We start from the raw sequence: 16,742 nt of genomic DNA, 5'->3' as shown, positions 1-16,742 counted from the left end.
ATTTTATATTTAACTCTTTAATAGTCAACATTTAGATCTTCTTTTTCTCCCTTTGAAGTATTTCCCCAATGAAGTGCTGATTACTGTCCTTCAAAAATGAATTCCTCAAGGTAGGTCCAGTTTTGATGTTGTATTCTTAAATGTCTCATCATCCTCTTTCAGTGATCCCAAATTTTAATGTAGGATAAATGATTGAGCTTTGTTCAGATTACTTGTACTCAACTCTGCTTCTGTTGCTTATTATCTATGTGTAATACAGGAAACATTGATGAAGACCTGTGATTCTATTTTTAGTTATAGGAAGGACCTCAATATCAATACAGAGTTTTGAGGAAAACACCTAGCAAATGGTAGGTATATCTTCAATTTTCTCTTTCACCTCTTGCTAAACCTTTTTACTAAATCTAGTTCTTAGCATTTTAAGTTCATGATTATTTCAAAAAGTAGATCTAGTGCTTTCAAATTTAAAACATAAAAAAGTTCTGGCTAGGGCTATCCCTTCATTTTAAAATACCAAGATTTCATACAATGCAATTACTTATATTATGTTGACTCACTTCACATGGTTATTTTACACAATGATTTCAGTGGAAATTAGAAGTATTAATGGGAATTATAGGCTCTTTTCTCACAACACTGCTATCTTTGTTTTTCTTAATTAAAAAGAAGATTATTTTCATTGTAACCATGGTGTCTTTAGAACCAAAGACTCACAGAATTAGAGGGAGCTTTAAAGATGTTGTAATCTACCCTTTACTGCCTCCCACATTCTACAGGTGAAAGGATCAAGGCTAAGGAGGTTAAATTTACTCCCCATCTTCCCTTGGTAACTCTCATAGCTATACCTATGTGTGTAGCCAAGTCCTTGACACTCAATCTCACAAGATACAGTGTTAGTTCCTAAATTCCCACCCCACAAATCATGCTAGAGAGATTTCTTTCCTTCATAACTATTGAAAAGGGAGATGTAGAAAGGAATATCTTTACTATAGGTTGAAAGATGTTTTAACATGGGACTTTGTAAAGGTAACCAAAAGGGATAGCAAAAATTTAAAATCATAAATATTACTTCCAAAAAATTTACAAATGTTAGAAATAAGCATTTAAGTGCATGAGAGTTAGATAAAACAAAAAAAAGTTACAATGCTGATATTTTCATTGGCTACATGTATGATAATTTCCATTTTCCTAGGAAAATACTGATAGTCACAGAAACATGAGGAACTATGGTTACCCAAAAGTTATTTGCCACACATCACAAGAAAAGTCACCGGCTGATATATATAGCTATACAGATATGTAAATATATGAATGTATATATGAATAATTTGAAAAAATCCACTTAAAATGTTAAATCAGTATAGAGATATTTAAGAATAAATTTTACGATATTAATTCTCCTTTAGAATGTATCTATTTTCTAAACTATCATAAATGATATCCGTGGAAAATTCATCTACAAGGAGAAAGGAGAAACACTTCAGCACCAAACTAACATGTAACTGCTGTGCAGTAGGTAGGAATACGTCTAGCCTGTTTCCTATTTTGTTTTCTCATTAATATTAATTTCATTGGATTTGTTTCTGGAGGTTTGTTAAGAAGTTGTTTTCCTTTGGGTTAAATTTAGAACCAATACATTCAGGTGAACAAAATACAGAAGATAATCATCTCCACTACTATATAATAAAAAAAAAAAGTACACCTCCCAGATGTTAGCCTAGTTTTGGCAATATCCACCTGCTTACTCATCCTTGTAAGAAAGAACGGATGTGAGTTATAAAGAATATCAGGTTTGTTTAGTTTATCCACCCTCAGGGAAGAGAGACTTATTAAAACCAGAACAAACCAAAGCAAAACAAACAAAACACCCACTTGCATGGACCAATAACACTGTGGGTCTTTTAATGTCAACACGCCTAAACTTCCTGTAAGCTAAAGAATTTTGGTAGGGGCTGATAGTTGCAATAAAAGCTAAATTAGTACCAAAGGAAGCAGGATAATTCAGAAATCACCACTTGAAGTTCTCTTTTTCATTTATCTTCATAAAATCTTATCAGGACATATTCCCAATAACCTCCTCTAGGAAAAAAAAAATACCAAATGTTCCATGTTTGCTAAGAGTCGTGGATTCCCATATTCAGAGGTTATTTTGCCCACATCATTGACTGCCTGCTAGTGGGTGGTAGCTGTGATGAACACAGGCTCTCTTACCAGCCCTTCACTTGGCTTGATATTTGCCAGCTGAATCACTTCCAGGTGGGCTGACTGTGAAACGAGAGGATCTGATGACAGCGATATGATGTGGTCACAGACTCCAGAAAGAGTTTTACACTAAAAGTGAAAAAGAAAAAGATTATTATGATAAATATTTAAGTAACATATATATCACTCATGGTTACAGTTTTTTTTTCCCCAAATAAAAATAAAAGAAACAATAGAAGAAAGTAGTTGGCATTTTATTCTGTAAAATCTGTGTAAAAGGTATTCTAGTAGAAATATATATCTACATTCCAAGTATGGCTGCCATGTGTCAAAATATACAAGAAAATCATGGTTATATTTTACTTCTACGCTTTTATTCATCAGGCCAAAAATGATTATTTGTAAACCATCCACATTATAATCTGAGAACTTCTCGATAATAACCATCATATTGAATTGAACTCAGTAATTTAAAAAAACCCTGATGTCTTTTAATTCACAATCATAAAGGTTTTAAAGGTGGGTATGATTTGGTAACAACTAAACGGAGAGATCCTATACCTCTAAATCAGACAACATTGTAAGAAAAACCCATATTACCTCAAAAACAAGAAACAATAGCCAAGGTCTAGGAAAGAGCAATTTCCCAATCTGCTTGATTGTTTCCTACTTACTCGTCTAAATTTTCCGGCTTGAAGTACGTCTGTATAAAATTTCCCACCTCTTCTAGGCAAAGTCTGGTACCTGTTTAATCCTGCTTTCTCAAACTGCATAACTACCTCATTCTGGAGCCCTTTGAGGCAGGAACCGTATCCTCAAACTCTAGATTCTTCTGTGTCTCCAATCCTACCAACCACCCACACCAGGCAGATAGATCCTAGAACATACAAGACACTCAACAAATATTAGTTGAATAAACTGATAAGCAAATGAGCTTTAACAATGAGTGAAGTGGCTGATGACAGAAAGGTAGTGGTTCAGTTAGGATAAATCCATTCATGTTGATATAGAATAATACATGTAAAAAATGTTATATCCATAATGGTGTGGTTAAGATTTAAGCATGGCAAAATCATGAATAAAGTGGAACATAAGTGAATGAAACTAGGAATATACTGCCCTAAAATATACTGGCCCTTGGATATTCCACAGATGCTCACTGTACTTAGTAAAGACTTGTGTCCATCACTTGGGATCTATTTTTTCCCTCTTTACTGTAAAAGAAGCTATTATTTTACTCAATCAATGTTATCTTCTATCCATCTCCAACATGCCATGTTTGTTCTGTGACCACTGTTCTACTCTGGGGGGGGGGGCAGGGGGCAGAGGAGAGCTCTGTGCCTGGTCAGGATACTAAAGACTCTCTTTTCGTTGACTCATTCTATACTTGGACCATGGCCTCATTCTGTGCTGGTCTTAGCTTTCTCACATGACAGAAACTGTCAGGTTAAATTTCCCTCCACGATTACTCTCCTGCTTTCTGCATCTGCTTCTTGATGCTGTGCATTTATTGTGGCTATCAGCCTCTCAAGACAGACATTTCACTGATACCCAAGGAAGGAATATGTACTTGGTATAAAACAGATGTGAGCCACCATCATCATCTTGTCACTTACTTGTTATGTGATGCAATCAAATTATTATTATTTTTTAAAAATATACTTGCAGATCAGTCTATTGAGGTAGAACAGGGGATAATGAAAATCAGAACAAAGTTTAAAACTAAAGACAATGAAGACCCTATCCAAAGAAGTATATAAGTGCTTATTTTCTGTGTATTGGTTTATCTATACAAAACAGGTTTAATCCTTACTCATGAGATGAACTATCTCATGTTCTTCATTTTATAGCCTTGCTTAACCATCTTACAAAAATTAGCCCTCACACTGCAAGGTGATAACGGAGTTCCCATCTCATGGCTCTCTGATGTCTGGGTCTGTCTGAGTGCTGGTAGATAAAATAAAGCTATTTGCCCTGAAGAGCTACTAGGCAAAGTGCCAATAGGAAGACCACCCTTTAGAAACAGAGGACACCCCCCCCTTGGCCAATTTATACTTTAGATTAGGCTCTCCTGTTGCTTTGTTGGAATTCTTAATTGTGTTTGAATAGGGGGCTTGGCGTTTTCCTTTTGCACTGAGTCTCACAAATTATGTAGTCCATCTTGGGATCTGTGTGTGCGCATGTGCATGTGTGACTTCTTCCTGAAAATATTCATCTGCAACCATGGATAAAAGAATAGAATGGTAGCAATTAACATACAAAATCTGGCTGCAGTTCAAAATTGCTTCTATTTGACAAGAAAAAAGAAAACACTTTAGGGCAGATTTGAGTCCTTTAACTATTCCTTTCCTCCTACATGTTGGTTACACTTTTATTTTTATTCTTTCTTTATCTTAACGGTAGGGGGGGAGATAACATTTATAATTCTGAATGGTTGGTGTACAGGATATTTGGATTGCATGATAATCTGAAGGATAATAAATCAGTAAGTTAAAAAGAATCTTTTGTGATTTCTACAAATTCAAGCATATTTCAAAGGAGTCCAATGCATAAATAAATTGGAAGGTAACAGATGTATACAGGTCCATGTAACACACTCGTAATGAGCAATGGGAGCTCTCCTATTCATCACTGAAGGACTTCAGAATAGGGCAGAGGGAGCAAAGGCAGAAATACTACTAGACTGCTGGCATTTTTACAAAAGAAAAGAAGAGAAAATACCAATTAAATCCAATGTATTAAGTAGCAAGTTATTTGTTCAGTTTCCTCTTCTTGAGTGATTTTGTTTGCCAAATGCCTGCTATGTGTTAGGACTGCTGGGAATACAAAGTATCAGTAAAACATTGACTTTTCCAGTAAAGCTTTCAGAAGTGCACATATTAAAGACCTTGAGAAAATAATAGAAAGACTTAGAAATGAAATTCCTCTAGAACCCTGATGCCTGTTTTAGAGATAATGTACTAGAACCTTTATATTGCAGCATCTGGCATTTGACTAAATAAGCCAATTAGGAGGGATATAAAATGGCCTCACTTTATATGCTAATCCTATAGTCATTACTGAATCATACATCAAGCTATTGCAGGAAATCACATTAAGAGTACTAGGGCAAAATTCCAGGGAAGTTATTTAACACATTGTTATAAAAAGTCAATTTGTTCATTCAGTGAAACTGTGTGATATTATGTTATCATTTAAAAGCTACCTAATTGCTACCTAATAGTATATTGTAGAAAAAGAAAATTAACTATAATATAGTAAAGAAAATGCATTCTTCATTACTACACGGTAACATAATATTATAGAGTACCTACCATGTGTCTTGGGACACTACTAAATACTTCATATCCACTTTCTTATTTATCCTCATAACAATTTCCTGACGTTGGTATTACTACAGTCAGTTTAGAAATGAGAAAGTCGGGCTAAACAAGTACATCAAGGCTGTTGTCTGAGCAGAATTTTTAGTCATTATGCTTATCATCTCATTTGATGATCTCACTTGATCCTTAAATCTTGATTTCTGTTTTTGATCAATTTCATTTTGTACTGTATAAAACTTATCTTGCAAATGGATGTTATGTGACTCAATTGGTACTACACAGTATAATGAAACACAAGGGCCAATTCTACAAGTGTTCTTGCAATTCAGAATGTAGTTGAGATAATCGGGAGTAGATATGCAACAACGAAAAAAAGGCTCTTTAGGAAAACAAATGGAAGAGCAATTAACAGGCAAGTTAGCTACGACTTAACCTTTCAATACAGAAAACTGTCACGAGACTGAATGATATTAACTGAATTATATTGCGTGATTTTTTTCTTTTAGATTGTTTATGTTAATTTCATATTTATAAAGTATCTTAATATGATATAATTAAATAAAGCATATTCTTAGGATGAAGCAAAATTTTCCTATTCTTCTCTACATACACTGTATTTAATATATATCTTTTTGCTGCGAATTTTATTATTTATTCATTGTGATAACATTGGTTTACAACACTGTATATGGTTCAGAGGTAGAGTATCACACTCTTAAAAGGTGTGTGTAGTACACACACACACACACACACACACACAGTGGGCTAACCCAAATATAACAATTTTAAAAGAAAAAAATTCTGAGCATAGCATGCTTAGTATAAAGTGAATAATTGTTTTAAAAACAGGTATAAAAGCAACACTTCAGTAACTACAGAAGTTAACAAATGGCAGCCCTACATTAATGCATCAACTAATAATAACAGGGAACATTCTTTCCTTATCATTGGATTTATCATATACTTTTAGATTAACATGTGAAGTTTTAGTTATTGTACTTTGAAAAAGAAACACAAAAGTGTTCTAAGTACAAATACTAGAGAAAAAGTAAGGGATGGGGGAGAAAGTCTTATGCTGGCTTCATCATACACTAGTGGGTGACTGAACTACTTATTTTTATTTAATGTTTTCTAAGTAAGTGGAGGATTGATCAACTATTCTTCCAAGTGTATTGGGGAAAATCAATGGAAATTATCATTAGATCAAAAGACGAGAAATTTATTGGATATAAAAAAGAACCGCAGGCTCATAAGGTTAAATAAAATAAGGCTTTACAGAAAGCATTTGTTTGTGGGCATATACATCTATATAAGGGACATGAATGTAAAGCCAAGATACGCTGAGGAAACAACAAACAAATGGATATACATTTTAAATTTAATTCAGTTAAACAGCTGAAATGATTCAGGTTTATTATCAGTAACATAGGAAATACTAACAAGCTTTATTTTGATAGGGTATACATGTTAAAAAATTGTTGATATACAATAATATTTCAATTAAAATAGTCAAGGAGAGAGCATGTTTTTATTTTATTGTCTGGCCTACTAGTATAATTCATTATTATAAATCATGCAAATCTGTGTCAATTTAGGATGAATTTTGCATTGTATTTGGTGAACAAGAGTTTTGTTTTTACAACTATTGCACAATTATTGTAACATTAAATAATGCAAACTCTAAATGATAAGACTTTCAGAAATTTAGCATTTTTAGTAGCTTAGTATTTGTCAGATCTCTGTTGAGTTAGCAATTTTGCACTTTGAATTATGATGGTTCCCTAATAAGATACAAAGAGTGAACAATCATAGCTAACTTTGAAAGAAAACGACTAATTTCAGTTGGCATTCAAAAGCATTATTCCATATACGTATTTCCCAAGCAGGAGAGTTCTTCATTGAACAAAAATTGAAGGAGAAACAATTCTTTAACCTTAAGATATGAGCAGAATAGAATAGAACCTCAATCTTAACCCAATGTAAAAATTATACTTGTGAACAGCAAGGATTAAGAATTTTAAAGAGCTTCAGAAAGTAAATACAGATGCAGATAAGGGTCATGTAAGCTTCATTCCAAAAATATCTAGAAAATTCTGTAGTCCTTTCAGGCACAATCTCTGACAAAAAGAGCACATACAAAACAATAAAGCAAAATGAAAAGAAACTACCAGGAGCACCACAGCCTATGGAAGCCAATCATTCATTCCATAAGAACTACCTGCTACACACAATTCAAATGCCAACTACTAAGCAAGCTCAAGGATTTCACAACCTGGAACAAGGTTTACAGCAATGTGTTGATCTGACATTGTTCTTAACATTGCTAACATTAACCATACTGATGGCTGAAACAGCAATAAATTCTGAAGTAACAGTCACTGATGAGGTCAGTGCTGAACAGTGAGAGAATTTCAGACCCAAAGATGTACCTGTTCTGAGGAGCAAGAAATGGATCCATGACACTTCCAGCTACTTCCCTGGGACAAGAGGTTCCGTTGCTCCTCTGATTTTGCTATGGAGTAGTCAGCTGGAAACCAGAATGAGCTCTGGGAAAACCTCCATTCTATTTGCCTACTTTTCCCTGGGCAGCAAACAGAGCTAGGCAGGCTTGCGGTGTTCCCAGATGAGAGTGCTTCTGTGGGAGCATGCTCCTCTCCAGGTTCAAGAATAACAAGAATTTGGACACATTAGTGTCTCAACTAAGTTGTAGGCTATTAAGAAGATGACTTAATTATACTTTCGACTTAACTATCAAGAGTGAAGCTGTTCCATTTTAACTGGTAAGCTTCTAGAAAATCCACACGCTACCTATAGACAGTGTATAGGCAAACGGGGAATAAATAGGAGAGACCCGAGAGCAACATCTTCACTTACAGTTGAAAAAGTCAAAGTTGTTATATGTGTGTTTTTTTTTTTAAAGATTTATTTATTTGTGCACACAGAACTGGGATACAGGCCACAGGCTCAGGGGCGGCGAGAGGCTTCACCAGAGACAGAGAGGGGAACAGAACAGGCAGATCGACGTAGTACACTGCCGAGGGGAGCATCAGGCGGGTCAGGAGAGATATGCCACGCCATGTGGTCACCTCCGGGGCAGGCGGTAATCGAACTCATGCTGCAGTGGCTTTAGCTTCTTAGTGCAGTGCTTTAACCCACTGCACCACCAGGGAGGGCCTGTTATATGTGGTTTTAAGAAGAAAATTACTAGCAAGTTAGATACTGGCTTTCAGTTCCAAATTCACCCTTCAGTGCTTGTTCTATGATAACAGACAGGTCTATTCAAGCATTTCTGCTTTACAGTGTGCACAAGGTCAAGTTTTTGTCAGTAGAGGGCACTGAAGGGACAGTGCAGGGGGATGGAGGCTTCCCCTGCAGATTCCCTAGTGCTATTTTCATGTTCTCTTGCTCCTGCTGCAAGTATCATCAGTGGTGCTTGTATGCAGGGACGCCCAGTTATGTCCAGAACAGGCCACCACTTGGTAATCTGACAGCCTCAGCCTAAGCCAAGCACAGACACCCTGTGGCCCACCCTGCTTCATACCCACAGCAGCACCCCTTCTCTGTGAGCCTTTTCACCAACATCAGTTGCTTGCATCCTGAAAGGTTTCAGCTGGCTGTGGCCAGTGCAGCTACAACCCCTCTGCCCCAGCAAATTCCCACACTCAGTCTGGGGAGGGTGTCTGCCTACAGGCTCGCCTTCCTTGGGTACTGCTCCCCACCCCAGTCCGAGGGCATGCTTTAGGGTCCTTCCTCCATGTGTATAGCTATACTTTTATTGTAGTTCAATAATTCATTTAGATTCAACTCTCTTATTCAAGTTATTATATGATTTCTGGCTCCAATCTGATTCAGTTAGCTTGTTGAAAAATCATTACATTTTCAGTGACTGGTACTATAGTTTTAAAGTTCCATGTTGTCTTTGACCATATAAAGAATGATCTCAGATGAAGGCAGACCATCAATTTATCACTTTATGTGGCTATACTGTTTTCTACTGATTTTGTCAGTTATCTTTCTAAAGAATTATGACAGACTTTAGAAATCACAGACATTTCAATCCCCAACTTAATCAGTGAGGCTAATTTAGCTAGTAAGTGTCAGAATGGGGTTGGGATGCCAAATCTTAAATTCTCAAATTAGTGTTTTTTTCTACTATATTATCCTGTCTCACTTGACTCTCTAACAAAAAGAAATGCTCTTAATCCAACGATTTTAAGTTCAGAGTTGGTCTGAATAGGAAAGCACATTATGATAATGTATGATGCATTCAGCAAATGTAATGTTTGCATGTATATTGACTATCCAAATCATAACAACACACGCTAAAACAGGCTAATTTTTCATGCATGCCTACATTCCATGTAGTGTAAACACATACTTTCTTTTTTATCTCAGGAAAGACAAACATTTTCCATCTCCATCATATCTCTGGATTTCTTCTTTCCTGTACTGCTCATCAGGTGTGAAGAACTAACATATTTTATAAGACAATTATCCACCAGAGTATCTAAACTTTAAGAAAATCTAATACAACATTCAAGAAGTAGAAGCTTATTTCAGCAACAGTGCTAGCATGCTTCTTTGGGCTAACCACAAAGATAGCTCACAAGGTGCCAACACAGAAGGGTAACATTAGCAATGAAGATAATGAAGCACCTTAACACTTTTCATCTACAAATCAGCATAAGAGTTCATATTTTAACAATACTGACCATAATTTCATGGTCAAATGCCACAGTTATAAGCAGAATGTCAATCATACCAAAAAAAAAAAAATTCAGTTTGCAATAGCCCAAGACCACAGTTTTTGTCTAATTGGTAAAGTTGCCTTTTCAGACAAAAGAAACCTTGTGATATAAAATTATTGTTATGAAGTCATTAGAGTGCCACTCTTTTAAGGAAATTTGATAAGATAAAATATTAATGCAATAATTGTACTTTTATTGTGGGGCCTGCTGCTATACCCTGGTATTACATCAAAGTTTAGGACAATTAGGAAAAGAAAATTATTTTTATACAAATTATATAGATGTTGGACAAAGCCTAAAATGAGCTCTTTTATTTTCTTCTATGGGCTCTTCAAGGCCTAACTATAGGTTCTGTACAGTTTTTACCATTTTTAGTCTACATACCAGAGAAGGCATAATACTCTCAGCTTGGATGGAGTTTAGGAGTATAGAACTCAAATTTAAAGTTAAAAAAAAAGACTGCATATTAAATAACATAAATACTTAATAAGACAAAAATAAGCCTAATTCATGATCAAACCCAAATAAGAAAAAAAACAGCTTGAAAAGAAAAGCTGAGAGAAGCAGGGGGAGGGGATGGCAAATTAGAACACAGATCATTCATGAAAATACCCTGTGAACTGTAAAGTACACAACTAAGAGATAATCTTAACTCCAAAATAATAAAATAAGCATTCATGGTTTCCCTTCCTCCTGTTAATCTGTATAAAAATAGGGTTTTACAAAATGCCAACACAAAGCAAATGTCCATATAGAAAGACCACACTTGTTAAAGTTAGAAGGTATATTTGAACTCAGAATGATCTGGTTAAACAATGGGACTTCAACAATTATGTCTAGGCTGGGATTTCCGTGAATTTATCAAAGCTGACAACTGTTTCACACTCACCAATAAGAATAGCAGGGCTGTGCCAAGCAGAGTAAGCAGACTAAAGAACAAAATCTAAAATGGCTTCTGGGGAGTGCTCTCTCCAAATTCAAAGGCTCTAGTGAAAGCCAGTGTGAGGAGAAAATAAGGTACAGAACTGAAGAAAACCCTGGAACTGATTAACTGCTGCCACAAGAGCCTGTACAGAACAAAACCCAGACGGGCTCTAATATGCCATGGAACATGTAATGTGGGAGAAAACCTGAGAGGGAAATAACAGATCTACAGAGGTGAAATAAAATACTATTCATTCTTAATCACTGATCACTCACATACATATCACACTGATTATCGGTATTTCCTTTTGTCCTTGATGGCCGCACTCTGCCATCTGTTCCATTTTATTTAAGGGCAAATTACAAAAACACCCTGCCCAATGTCCTTTCATTCATTCCCATATTTCCTATTAACAGATAGCTCCATCCACCACTGCAATCAAACAACCACAAGGCTACCTGGCTTTCAGGCCTTCATAGCCTATTACTTTCTAATTTTAAGTTAAACAATCCTTTACAAATTTAAAATGAAGAAAACTGAATGGGAAATCTAGTTTAAGGACTATCCAAATAATTTTTGACTACTTTATTACATGTACCATAAAATTATCCATTAAAAGCTATAAGGGCACTAAATGTATGAAGAATGAATATATATTTTAATAATTTCTCATTACAGACACTGTAGAACTGAGGGTACTAGAGGGTGGTGGGAACTAAGGGGGCAGAGACATCAATGGTCTATGGTAAAGGATTATGGGTACCTTGAGGGTGGGCTGGTGACAGACGTCTGAAGTGTGAACCTATTCCCTAAACCATATATAGTGTTGTAAACCAATGTTACCTCATTATAGAAAAAAAAAAAAAAAAGCTCATTACAAAAGCAATGCAAGTTAATTGAAGAGAATTGGGAAGATATTTGAAACCAAAAAAGTCAGTTATTACATTATCAAGTAAGCACAGGAACTATTAATATAGAATACTTTCCTTTCTCAATTTGCAGCAGTGATGATGATTCATTCTTTGTTTACAGTACTTCCAATCTAAGTTTTACCTAACATAATCATTTAGCATCTTTCCTTTAACACTGACATACAAATATTTTAGGTATATTACTATAATTTATTCCAACATTATATATTCACAAGCATAATTTCAAATAGTAACCATGAATAGCAAATAATTCATCCTATGAATGCACCACAGTTTACTAAAGCATTATCCTATTATTCCTGTTCTTTCATTATTTATATAATGCTGCCATAAACACTTAACACAGAAAATGTTATGTTTTAGAACTCCTTTTTAGACGAGATTCCCAAGGTGATATAGACATAGACTGTCAACAGATTGCCCGAGTTCAAATCCTACCTTAAATCTTTTCCAATTATGTCACTTTGGGAAAGTCACCTACCCAAACTTGCGCTCCAGTTTCCTCACCTGCAAATTGGAGATGCCACTGACAATCCCTATCTCATAAGGTTGCTATGAGGACTAAGTGAGTTATTTATACAGAGCACATAAGTGCCTGAGGCAAACTGTAAATACCATACAAGTGCTAGTTTTAATGTTTTTGCAACTTGAGGTTACCTAAAACTTGCTTTCAAAATGGACTTTATTAATGCACATGTTAAGTAGTAAGGTGTGCCTATTTTAATTTCTTCAGATTCTCATGGTTTTTAGTGTGTGTGTGTGTCATTGTGCATTTTACGGGAAGTCCTTGTTATGCAGGGATAATTGCCACTAGAAAGCAATGTTAGTGCTTGTGATTTAATGTAAAGGTGTAGGTCATATCTCTTAAAAAAAATATATATATATAATATCACATTTGCATTATCTGTCCTTAGTTATAGACTCATTGTGTCTGTCCCCTTAAGCCCCAAACTCATTTGTTGAACCCTATCACCAAGGTGACAGAATTTGGAGGTGGAATCTTCAGGAGGTGATTAGGTCATGGGAGAGGAACCCTTCTGAATGAGAAGGGCTGATTCAAGAGACCCCAGAGCTGCTTTGTCTCTTCTGTCATGTGGAGGACACAGCAAGGAGATGAATGCCTTTGAACCATGAAGCAAGCCCTCAGCATACACCACAGTGGTCTGCTCCTTGATCTTGGACTGCCCAGATTCCAGAACCATGAAAAAGGAATGTTACTGGAGCTACCCATTCTATGAATGGACTCAGATATTGTATATTCCTCGTCTGCTCTTGTTGTTCAGCACGAGTTCTTTGCTACTACAATTCCTATTCAGGAATTCAACTTTTGCTTCATTTATTTGATAAACTTATTCAAAACCATTTTCCAAAAGTGGTCTTGTTGATCAAAAAATGTTTTTTTTTTGTTGTTGTTTTTGCACAAACATTTTTAGTCACTGCTTTACTTCAAAAGTTTATGGATTTTGTTAAATTGTCATCTGGCATTTATGGTTTTAGAGTATCCACCTGAATACACTTTCATTTTTATTTTTTTTGAAGTCAAAACCACTCATCTTTTTTCACTGGCTGAATAAAAGAATTAATTCCTGCCATAGAAGTAACAAAATGTTACCAGAAAATATACTGAAATTGTTTTCTTTCCTTTTTATTTCCATGAATCCAAATTTCTCAATTTCTATTTCTAAATTTTTTTAAATTGTTTCCTATTGATTTATTCCTCAGTAGCTAATAACTAGTTGAAAGTAGGCTAACCATAATTTATCCTCTACAACCATTATCTTCTGTCATTTTTAATTAAAAATCTAAGTCATTAAAGTTTATCTAATTTCAAGTTTCTGCAGTATTCTGTCTGCTTTTTACTGCTTTCAGCCTGCTTTAATTTCTATTTGTATGTTCTTAGTTTTACAAACTGTTTTCTTTGTTCCATTTGCATTCAGCTTATACTGGCCATACCTCCTTATTCTGGCCTACTTCATCTGTATCAATGAAACCATGTACTTTTGATGCTCATTGAAAACATTAAACAGGGCCCTCCCTGATGGTGCAACAGGGTAAAGGACAGCACTGAGAAGCTAAAGCCACTTCAGCATGAGTCCGACCCCGACCCGGAGGTGACCCACATGGCATGGCAGACCTCTCCTGACCCGGCACACCTCTCCTTACCAGCCCGCTGCTCTACTCTGACCTGGCCCCTGCTCCCCTCAGCAGTATACTTCGTCAATCTGCCTGTTCTGCTCCCCACTCTGTCTATGGTGAATCTTCTCACCACCCCTGCACCTCTGGCCTGGACCCCAGTTCTGTATACATAAATAAATAAATCTTTAAAATTAAACAAATGTTCTTAATAAGCTCAGCTTGTGGGGAACAATTTTCTTCCAATGCATAGGAGGATACTCATTTTTCCCATTCTTTTTCTTCATTCACTCTTAAAAGAGATCAGTTGGGAAAAGACACACCTTACAACTTTCATCAGCTCTCTATCCCAGCTTTCCTAAGTGTTGAAGGGCACTTGGGAGCTGGCCTTGTGCACGGAATTCCTAGCTATGGCTGGTTTTCATCAGTAAGAAGTTCCCCTTCCTCTTGAAAACTGCCCCCGCACCCTCCAGATAAAATAAAAGACATATAGACTGGGTTTGGATTGAGACAGTAGATGCTCGTGAGCACCACAAGCTGCTGTAATTTCTACCCAGCTGTACAGGCTCACATTTTTCATTTGAAGCAAATGATATCAAGACTCAGACATTTTCCTTTCTGTTGCATATAAGAAAGAAAAGGAGGGAGTAAAAAAATATTCAAACACTGGAAAGAGGATCCTCAGATTATAGACAATCACACTTGGAAGATATTAATATGCTCATTTTTTTCATATTAGAAACAAACTCAAAAAAAAGTTAGATCACTGCATATAGGTAATGGCAGAAAAAGGATTCAAGCACAGCTCTTTAGACTCAACGTGATCTCTTCTACATTACAGGAAATCTGCAAAGATATTTTCCTCTAAAATTTTATTTTACAGAAAATATTTCAGCATCATATACTGAGTGGCACAGTATATTATTTTTTAGAAATTCCTATAGAGAGGCAAAGCAACACACAAGTATGAAGCCTTTAGTAGAGGTTGGGCTATCTCTGTATTAAAAAGTTAGGAGGAAAAATAGAATAACATGAAAATGCAAGTGTTTTCTGAGCTGAATTTATTGGTTAATGCCAATCAAAACAGTGTAATTGATAAAGTCGCAGCCATCCACTTTCTAAATCATCATTACACAGAATCTTTAAATTATCACTAGCTGAATCATAAGTCACCAAAGCAAGTCACTGCATTCATTCCTAAACTTGCGCAGTGTTATTTATGCTGTCTCTCATTTCTAACAACAGAAGCTGGCTTTTGAGAAAGATAAATGAATCATTCTGTCAATCAAAAGGCCAGAATCATTCTCTTGAGCAGCATCCTGCATCTGCAGCCTGCTCCATGACTCCTGTTTGTCAGTGCGCTGCTGTCAACGCAACAGTGGCAATATAGCAATAGTGAATCAAAAGAAATTTATTTAAAATCTGATTATTATTTTCAATAAATTTCCAATCATTTTATAAGCCAAGAGCTTATTTCCTTAGCCTAATTACATTTAAACTGTTTTGTACTTAATTAAAATTATATTTTAAATCTTTTGTACAAAAGAAATTGCACAATATTTCTTTCCTCATTTAGTTGCTTTCTGTTATTCTCTCACATGGTAGAATCTGAATTTTCTTCAGAAACCAAATTCCTATTTTTGCGGTACCCTAGTTATTTTTTTCCTGTGCACTATTTCCATCTCCTTTTTTGACATTTGACTATCAAGTGTAAATGTCCATTTGTTTCTACTAGAATTATTCCTCATGTAAAAGATTATGTCAACAAATATAAATACATACCATATATATGTTACCTGAGAAAGACAAAGAGAAGTCCTGGATATAAATTAGAACAAGAATGAAGCCAATATACAAAATGAATACCATGAGGCATATCTGCCAAGCACTGGCAGTAATGCAAAAGGAAAAGTACAACTCTTTTTGGTGCCAGTACCAGAAAGAGATTACTTTGGAGAAACTTCATATGAAGAGGAGTCTGTGTAACACATAATAACCTCAATAATAGCCTGGCAGTGAATGCAGTGAAGAACCCACAGTAGCAAACTAGCCCAACGGAGTAAATTCAGTACTTCAGAAGGAACAGTCATTGTTGTAGGAACTTCATTGCCAAAGAAATAGCCACTCTTAGGAAATAAAGTGTAGGAACAAAAATATCTATTCGTGTTCCTTAGCTACTAACACTACAGGCAGAGCTGGTTGGTAGCCCTACACTGCACAGAGAACAAGGCACTACAGTTCAGAAACTCTCAGAAGTAGAACTGGCAGCAACTGGAAGAGCAGGTTTGGGTACCTACTCAACACTTGAGCACTGTGACATCTGCCATCTTTAGTCATGCTGTCTATAAAATTAGAATTAAGTTAACAATGTTTAAAGGCCCTAAACTACTACCAGGGACAACAAAAGACTAAATAAACACTAGTTTCTTTCTATTCTCCAGATCTTAGAAATGGATGAAAAGGATGGTGGTAATCATTC

General features: G+C 35.7%; 1 protein-coding gene across 1 annotated transcript in view; it reads right to left on the bottom strand.

The window, feature by feature from the left end:
• CNKSR2 (connector enhancer of kinase suppressor of Ras 2) overlaps window positions 1–16,742 on the bottom strand; it is a 207,601-nt gene that overhangs the window by 133,627 nt on the left and 57,232 nt on the right. Inside the window, exon 6 of the mRNA XM_004690082.1 lies at window positions 2,212–2,331. Within this exon, the coding sequence (XP_004690139.1) occupies window positions 2,212–2,331 (120 nt within the window). The remainder of the gene's footprint in view (window positions 1–2,211; window positions 2,332–16,742) is intronic.

This window comes from Condylura cristata, unplaced genomic scaffold, assembly GCF_000260355.1.
Source record: "Condylura cristata isolate star-nosed mole 26May11 unplaced genomic scaffold, ConCri1.0 scaffold00027, whole genome shotgun sequence".
NCBI lineage: Eukaryota > Metazoa > Chordata > Mammalia > Eulipotyphla > Talpidae > Condylura > Condylura cristata.
Note: the sequence above shows the minus strand (reverse complement) of the source record. Positions and strands in the feature narration are given on the sequence as shown.